General features: G+C 40.8%; 1 protein-coding gene across 13 annotated transcripts in view; it reads right to left on the bottom strand.

The window, feature by feature from the left end:
• Nucleotides 1-964: 964 nt before the first annotated feature.
• Nucleotides 965-8,683, bottom strand: part of dnm1a (dynamin 1a) — a 65,755-nt gene continuing 58,036 nt past the window's right edge. For 8 of the 13 annotated variants that reach the window (XM_055019058.1, XM_055019053.1, XM_023282795.3 and 5 more), the window contains 4 exons: nucleotides 8,502-8,672; nucleotides 8,123-8,364; nucleotides 7,122-7,325; nucleotides 965-3,608 (listed from right to left, as the gene is read on the bottom strand). In XM_055019058.1, the coding sequence (XP_054875033.1) occupies nucleotides 3,578-3,608; nucleotides 7,122-7,325; nucleotides 8,123-8,364; nucleotides 8,502-8,672 (648 nt within the window). In that variant the 3' untranslated portion in view covers nucleotides 965-3,577. Of the gene's footprint in view, nucleotides 3,609-6,155; nucleotides 6,193-6,948; nucleotides 6,986-7,121; nucleotides 7,326-8,122; nucleotides 8,365-8,501; nucleotides 8,673-8,683 lie in introns of all 13 variants that reach the window. The other 5 variants (XM_035954029.2, XM_035954028.2, XM_055019056.1 and 2 more) reach the window with 4 other exon arrangements.

Below are 8,683 nucleotides of genomic sequence, written 5' to 3'. Positions count from 1 at the left end.
GATCTGTTAAAAATGTTGCAATGCTGGTGAAAAATGCTGGTGACTAGTACTAATGTGATAGGATTCATTTCAAAATGTGAAAGAGTTGCTTTTTTTCTTAGATAACTCATAATTTGTACAAATATGAGACAGAGTTCATGAATTGTTCAAAAATGTTACAAAAGTAGTGGTTTGCACAAATGAAGCATGATTTGATGACAGTTAATGATTTCCTAAAAATTTTAGAAGTGATAATTTGCACAGAAATGTAACTGGTGTGATTTTGAACAAAATGCTGCAAATATGCTGATTCATACAAAACTGTCAAGAAAGATATTTACAAAAGTTTCAGAGATGGGATACCTCTGACTTTTAAATATTGGAACAGATTTTCATATATGTGTGTGTGTGTGTTTTTCCTACCGTCATTGTTGTGGAAATCGTTGTTAATAATTATTGTAAGGAATAATTAGCATAAATGTGATCAGACAGTCTTTTTACATATTATTTTCATTATTATTATTGTTTAAAGATGATGGCGCAAGTTTGCTATTGAGGAAGTTTGTATCAAACAAGGTGCCCTTCGTACTACTCAGTACCCTTGAAGTTGCTGTCAGGTTCAAAAAGGTTGGTGACTCCTGGTTTAGCTAATTAGAAGGTGGTTGTTATTAAATTCAGATGTATATTTAGTTGACATTTTAGTGATATCCAGTCATTTTTTATTGATAAATGATTGTTTCCATAATAAATAACTATGGAATTTGTAAAGACATGATCATAATGAACATAAAAAACTTTTTTTTTTTACTTTTAATAAAAATGTATGCAAGATATATCCCATGGACTTCAAAAGTCTCTCAATTATATATTGACCATACTGATTACTAAATTGGCCGTTTTTCTGGTTTGTTTTGCTGGTATCATATTCCGTGTAGCTGTGATGCTGAGGTCTACCACTAAAAAAAAGAGAAAGCAGACACTCCACTCATTACATTGAGGTTTTTAATGTGTTGACAGAGCACAGCAGTCCTGCACGTTAAAGTCATTGTTTCATCAGTTTGAACGAGATGCAGGACCTGGTTTCTGCAGGACTTCACACATTCACACCATCCCTCCCTGCTATTCTAAACACAGAGGGGGCAAGAAAAACAACAAAAACACCCTCTCGGCTACAAGCAAAAGGTATCAATCAACCTGCCAACGTCCATATACATCACTGTATTATCATTTTTTTTGAAGGTTTTTGAAACATTATTTCCTTACACTTATTTATTCATAATAATTTAAATATTCAGCAGTTTCATACATTGCAGACTAAATTCTCTAGACAGTGGAAGTACAAGTCCAATAAGATGCACCACACATATACATGATAACACATTAAGATATGTCCAGAATCAACTATTTACCGTTAAATAAAAAGTAGAATATGCTTGCTTTGCATTACCGTGATGCACAAAGGGGGTCGGTGTTTCAAAAAGGTGTTTAAATGGCTAGAATGACATCATTTGGGAGGCGGATTTTTCTCGTGGCTGGCGGGTTGGGGGTCAAAATACAACACGTCACGCCGACAGTGGAGTTCGGTGGTAGAAAAAGAGGGGGATGAAAACGTGGGATGGACTCACAGCGATGTGGGGGGGGGCACACGAGGAGCTAGTTTTATGCATAGAGACTGTGGCTGTTTTCATGTTCTCACTCACCCCCGTGACCACTGAGAGAAGGAAGAAAAGAACAAAAGAGGAACAAAAAAAAGAAAAGAAATGACAAATCATCTACCTGGAAAGTTTTCCTGCCAACATATCAGAAATTTCGATACATATTCCTCACTGTCTGCGGATGAAAAGCACGTATAAAGAGCTTTCTAACAGTCTCAAGGTGCCACCCAGGCGACGGATTCCTCTCAGGCTTGGAAATGTTTCATGTGAATATTGTAATGTTTGCTGATGGACATCCTATATACAGATGTATAGATTATTATATTGCACATTCTATTTAGATCCAGCCTCCATAAGATAATGCTGTAAAAATGTTTTATGTGAAAATGAGAGGAAGAAACGCGCCACGGGAGGCATCCTTTACATGTCAGAAAAGACTGAGAAACCACTTTCTTGCATAGATTCTGTGGAAACACAGACAACAGCATGTGGTTGTGACAGTTGTGTATTAATCTACTGCACAGGAGAGGCGCATTTAACAAAAAAAAGACAGAAGATCCCTCAGACGACTCCCCTGCTGTCCTACTGCAACAGAGAAAGAGGATGAGGAGGAAGAAATGGAAGGATCATTCCTCCCTTTTTTCATTCGAACCCTCCTCCCTCATAAAAGTGATGGAGCGAGAGGTGTTTCATAGTTGTGGCGGGAAGTTAAGCTTAGTTTTAGAAGAGAGGAGGTAATGGGGGTTTCTTCTAAGAGTCGAATGGCGGCAGGGGGCTCTCAGGGCGAGAGGACCCGCCTTTGTTTGGCCGGCTGTTTAAGATTAAAAGACAAAAAAATTGAGACAATAAAACATCCCATTTGGCAGGATGGACATGTGAGAAACATCCCGAAATCATAAAGGTGAGGAGACACCAGGGAAATCACCGTCTCCAGCTCAAAACTTCTGGCATTAACCTGCGAGATGAATGCGTAAATGCCCAGTGTTCTTTTCTCTTTGGGTGTTTAGTTGTGATTAAATGTGATTAAAAGTGTGTCCTCGCCTGTGATTTTTCAGGGGACCACAATTACAGATCAAAACCCGAATACAGCAGGGAGAAATGAGACAGCTTGCATCACCCCGCTTAAAGAAATACTTCACCTCTGGTTTGCTACTTTTAGCCTGAAATGCTGCAAAGGAGGAATATGTATGAAGTAGACATAGAGAGCAGAGATGCAGAGAAGTTTTTACAATTTCAAAACATGCATCAAGCTACTAGTATAGTGTAAGATCAGTCAATATGTAGCAAAAACAGAACTAAATATGTTTTGGATGTATTGTTTCGTTTCCAATGTCATTTTCTGCAAAAAATAACCGACACATTTGATTTCTTTTTTTTTTTTTTTTTGGATTTGTAGCACAACAGGGTGATTGTATGATATAAAATTTGACTTTCCAGATGAAGTATTTCTTCACAGAGAGAGAGAAACATGAAAGAAACATGAGATAAAAGATTAATGAAGGGAAAATAAGTCAGAATACCCATTAGAAATACTCAGGCATATCGTCATGCTAGATCTGTGTAACCCCTTACCTTAAAAGCAGGAAAAATATTCTGTATATTTGCTCGTATATACTATATATGTGTGTGTTTATGAAAGCAGGTGTGTGTGTTGTGCATACACTAGTTGCTTCAGAGTCTCTACATAGTTTGTTTCAATTCTGAGGGTGTCTGAATGTAAGTCATGCAAGTGTGTTTCAAGTATTCCGCATCTCCGTGTGACAACAGAGCGCTGAGGGGAACCAAAGGAGAGACATGGCTTGTTGCGAGGGGAAGAAGCGGGAGAGGGGAGGTCGGTGCAGGTCGGATGAGGCAGAAAACGGCAGGAAGGTGGCGCTGTTGTCTGTGGCCCCTCATCCAGAGGGGGAGCACACAGTGGAGGAGGGAGGGAGGAGCTCAGAGGTCTAGTGGGTTGGAGAAGGCGGGGGTCTCCGACTGGACACACAGGAACAGACAGAAAGAGAGGAGAGGTCGGGTTAGTGTTTAAAAGTGAGGGTTGTTTGTCTTCATTGACAGGTTTTGGGGCCCCCATGTGGACGATCATGCAAATGCACAGAGATTCTTCATCTCCACTCACAACGATCATTTAGATCACAAGATAACACATGGAGGAATCCCAAAAACACCCCCAGGGTCAATATATAATTGTGGGACTTTTTGTATCATAGTTGACATTTTTGCTGTTTTCAGGCCTAAAATCAACATGGTCGCCTAAAACCAAACACCACATGGCATTTTTACAGAAAGATTCTTCTAAATATTATATATACAACTGAGTAAAATCTAAAGTTATTTCTAAAGATATTGTAGTAAACCTGTTGACATGCCACTTGACTCACACGCTACTTTATATTAAATAACTCAGAAAGCCTTGGAGTCTGGCCAGTCTTTTCTTCAGGAGGAAATGACGTGGATTATTTTCCAATTTGGTATAATGCCAAAAAAGAAATATCTGTCATGATAATCTCAACTTTAAAAAAGAACACAATCAAAACTATTTTGAATAAGCTCATTTTATTATTGTTTAGCTAATTAGAAGGTGGTTGTTATTAAATTGGGATGGTTATTTAGTTCACATTTTAGTGATATCCAGTCATTTTTTATTAGTAAATGAATGTTTTCATAATAAATAATTATGGGATTTGTAAAGACATGATCATAATAAACATAATAAACATTAGTGTTTTTGTTTTGTTTTTTTACTTATAATAAAAATGCATGCAAGATATATCACATGGACTTCAAAAGTCCCTTGATTATATACTGACCCACCAATATCACAATATCAGGCTCATTTAACATGACCTCAAAGCAGATACTGTATGCACCTGAGGCCAAATGAAGGTAGAGTTACTGCCTACTGTTCTTTAACTAGCTAAAATGCATGTTATCTTTAAATAAAACCAAAAAATGCACCCTATGTCCAAGTCAGAAATTGTAAAAACAGAAAAACTTGGCAGATTTCCACCTTTCCAGCAGCAGTTGACGTACTCATCTATAACACGACATTCTAATGGAAAACTATTTTTCTACATGTGTCATTTAAAAAAAATCCCAAAAATTACTTTCTGTAAAAAAACAAAGATGTCATTAGTGACAGCTATAACCAGCAGTCACATGACAAAAATTCTGTAACTTTTCCTATGAAGTGCAGGCTGTGTTTACACAGAGCAGAGAGGAGGAAAGTATAGAAACTAATTGAAAGTGGTAAAATATCTATAGTCTGCTGTATTTTTTTCCAGTATTAGTAGCAACTAGGACCCCAGGAACAATGCTATATATGCTGATTCCAGGTTGTTTTCAATTTCTGTGAAAGAAAGAATCTTTTTTTTTTGTTTGTTTTTTTAGGATTTAGGGCATGATAAAATTCATAGAAGCAAATTTATTTCTACTTCTAGCAACTGTCGTGTCCATGGAGGTGCACAACTTTATTCTGCAGTGAAAAATGAGCCCACAGTGAGTAAAAATGTGATAAGATTAAAGAAACGCCCAGAAATGCGTCAATATTGTATATTGAATTTTATTACATTTAGTATTTCTTTAGATTTTAAAATTAGAAATAAGAAATCTATCTATCTATCTAGAAACCTCTTGGGGTTCAAGGAGTTAAGTACAGTAACATCCAGTTTTAAAGATTACTTATGAATAAATAGATAGTATTGCTATATAAGAGCAAAAACCCTGAAAATTTTAGATAAAAGAACATTTATTGAAAGTACTCTCCAAACAAGTAGCTCATTGTACAGTAAAAATATAATGCATATAAGAAAGTTTTCAAGGAAATAGTTTCATAAATGGAAAAATGTTTACTTCTTGCAGAGAATTTGCTCAATAGCTCCCACTCTCAGGTCTGTGCAGTTAATGCATAGCTACCAGAAAGCGGTCCATTGTCTCTGTTTATTTTTTCCTCTTCATTCATTTAATGTGTTTCATCCAAGTTACCAAAAGGTGTATGACGTATAAATACAAATAAATACAAATGAGAATGCTCTGGCATCTACCTCGTGATATATGGCTAATTACATAGATTTAATTTAAGATTCAACTCTGAAATGCTATCCAGAAGCAGTCTTTGTTAATCTACATCTATGTGTGTACTTTAAAACTATTTCCTACTGAGGAAATACCTCAGATGTCACTCGACAAAGCTCCCCCTCCTCACAAATCCCAACTTAACTGCTGCATACAACACAAAACCAACAATCTCAGACATTTGAGTCGAATCCTATTTTCAAGCTGCTGCTGCACACAGACAAAATTCCGCTTTTCTGTTCTGATACCCCGCAAAACACAAATTCAAATCCTAAAGAGACCAAAACCAGCCCAGACACTGATGCAAACACACACACTGATTGAACTGTGTTTGCTCATGCAGCGCTCTGAGAAGAGAACAGAAAAGTGAGAAAACTGGAATGTCATGCGGTGAAAGAATGTCAGGTTGGTGACGATGATGCTGATGATGGGGGACAGTACCGAACGTACCAGAAACGTTAGTCCTCATTGGTCAGTGATAGTGATTCTGTAGGAGGAACCATAGTTATGTGTGGGACAGAGTGGGAGTGGGAGGGATGAAGAGGAGGAAGAGGAGGAGAGAAAGGGAGTGCAAACAGTTACAGTGCAGGAAATGGCCAATGTCGCTTGTGCTCAGCTCCCACCGAGGACGAATCAAAACACAATAAAATGATTTGGTTAAAAAAAAAATCAAGGCTTCTAAAAGTTTTTCACTGAGATCCTCCAATTAGATTTTTTTAGGTTGCATTTCCCAGTGAGAGCTTTGCTCAGCGGCGTTAGAGAAACGCTACAGTAAAATAGGCGAGCTGCTATTCTGACAATGGTTAAAATAAGTTGGTTAGCTCACAAACACAAGCAGGCACAAGGCAGACTGTACAGGAGCAAAGCCACAGACAGCTAATGGAGACCAGAAAGGAAAACCCTCACTTGTTAAATTCCCTTTTAACCCTCAACAGTCACTGACTTGCTCTGAAGCAAAAATATCTCAACTATTCAGATGAGGTCTGTGGTGAGGTGGATGTAAGTAATGAACAGTGTTGCTGCTGGTGATGCTTCACAGCGTGTTGAAAGTTCAAAAGTGGCAGAAAGATAAGAACAGGTGCAGGTGAAGGGAGGCAGTGAGATGTTTACTCAAACCAAAAGTGAAGAGGACAAAGAATCCACTGATTATGAGTTACAGTTACATCACTTGCTATCCATGTATTTGGGGATTGATCTATTGATCTATTTTCTATCACAACCAGTGCTCTACACTTTCATTTACCTCCTTCATCCCATCATCCAGGTGTCTTCACATCCCCCTTAGTAACAGAGAGCATCCACACTTCAGCTTGGATCACATTAAAGTAGTTTAAGCTATGGTTTGGATGTCAGTGTCCTGGTAAGATCTGCTGCTGGAGTTGAGAAAAGGTTGAAAGATCTTATGCCTTCACTCACCTGGGCACACTTGGGGGTGCACGGTTAGGCCTGGAGGGCACGGTGGGTGGAGGCCCACTGTAAGGGTCCGGAGAAGCTCCGGGGCGAGAAGGGACTGGAGGTCCCCCAGCGGGAGGAGGCCCAGGTGGAGGTCCACGAGAGCCTGGACGTGCAGGAGGTCCTGGTGGGGCCCGGCGGTTTGGGGTTGGACTGGTGGCTGGAGACCTGGAGGAGTGGATCAGAAAAAAACATCAATGCTTGACTGATAGAATACATCTCTTGGATGCTCCTGAACACATCATCAGTGATGTAACCTGGGGTCCTCGGGTGTTTCGAGTGTTTCAACATCAGACCTTCACCCAGGTGACCCAGCCATGGTTAAACATCAGACCCGGCTTGTGTTCAGGTGGCATTTGCTACCCCCCATGGATCTCCTCTCCTAATAACGAGCCGTCTCAAGGCTTTTTCTGCTTCCTCCATGATGCTCCTGCTGGATCTTCTCCTCTCCACTCCGGTGATGCCCAGTGCACTCAAGGTTTTGTAGAGTGATTGCTTTACGATCATATTTAGTCCTCATTCCCTTGTGGGCCTCGTCCAGACGGTCCTCCCACGGCACTGTCAGCTCCATCAGGATAATGTTCTTTGTCTCCTCTGAAACCAGGAGGATGTTTGGCCTCAGGGTGGTCGCAACAATGTGCTGGGGGAACTTAAGCTGTTTCTCCAGGTCGACAGACAGCTGCCAGTCCTGTGCAGCTGCCAGGAGTCCTGGTAGGTTCCTGGCTCCTGCAGTTCTATGCAGCTGTTCTCCAGCCTTTACGAAGGCGATCACCTGGGTGGTGGAACGGGACCGTCTGCTGCTGCTGCTGATTCCGACGCTGATGGCTCCCGCGATGGGTTTCAGAACCTGATTGTGGCGCCAGGTGTACCGACCCTGCCCAAGAGCTACTGGACAGCAGCTCAGGATGTCAGGACATCAATGCTGAATCTTAACCCATCTGCTTGTCATTTTTGACGTTGCTTACCTTCCTCCGGAGCCGCCCCTCTGCACCTGCAGCCACGAGTCGTCCACAGGCGGCGGCATGGCAGTGGTGACGGTGGATGTGCTGATGTCTCCAATGATGCTGAGAGCTTCCTTCAGGGCGAAGTACATCCGCAGCATCTCGTCGCGATGGTGGGCCTGTTCCTGAGACTCCTCCATCAGAGAGTTCTGGTCACCACATGAGTACAGCTGGGCCAGCAGCTCAGCATTGATGAACTCCTTCGTCTAAAGAGAGGAAAATGTGTTGGAAATGTTCAAAAACGCAACTTTTAGATCTGACTATGGGGGGGAGTTTTCTGTCTTTTTGTCTCTGCATGTCACAGTTAACAATAGCGTTGCTGCATCTCACAGTGATGACTCACATTGTTGATCATGAGGTGCATGATGGTCTTCGGCATCAAGTCACGAACGGTCTTGTTGACGATGGACATGTAGGAGTCGACCAGATTGCGGATGGTCTCCACCTGCCGCTCCAGCTGAGGATCCATGCTGTGCATGAAGTTGTCGGAGCCATTTTCATCACCACCATCACTCTGTGGAGATA

The sequence above is a fragment of the Amphiprion ocellaris genome, chromosome 17 (genome assembly GCF_022539595.1).
Source record: "Amphiprion ocellaris isolate individual 3 ecotype Okinawa chromosome 17, ASM2253959v1, whole genome shotgun sequence".
NCBI lineage: Eukaryota > Metazoa > Chordata > Actinopteri > Pomacentridae > Amphiprion > Amphiprion ocellaris.
The sequence above is the reverse complement of the archived record's forward strand: the minus strand, read 5'-3'. Positions and strand labels throughout refer to the sequence as shown.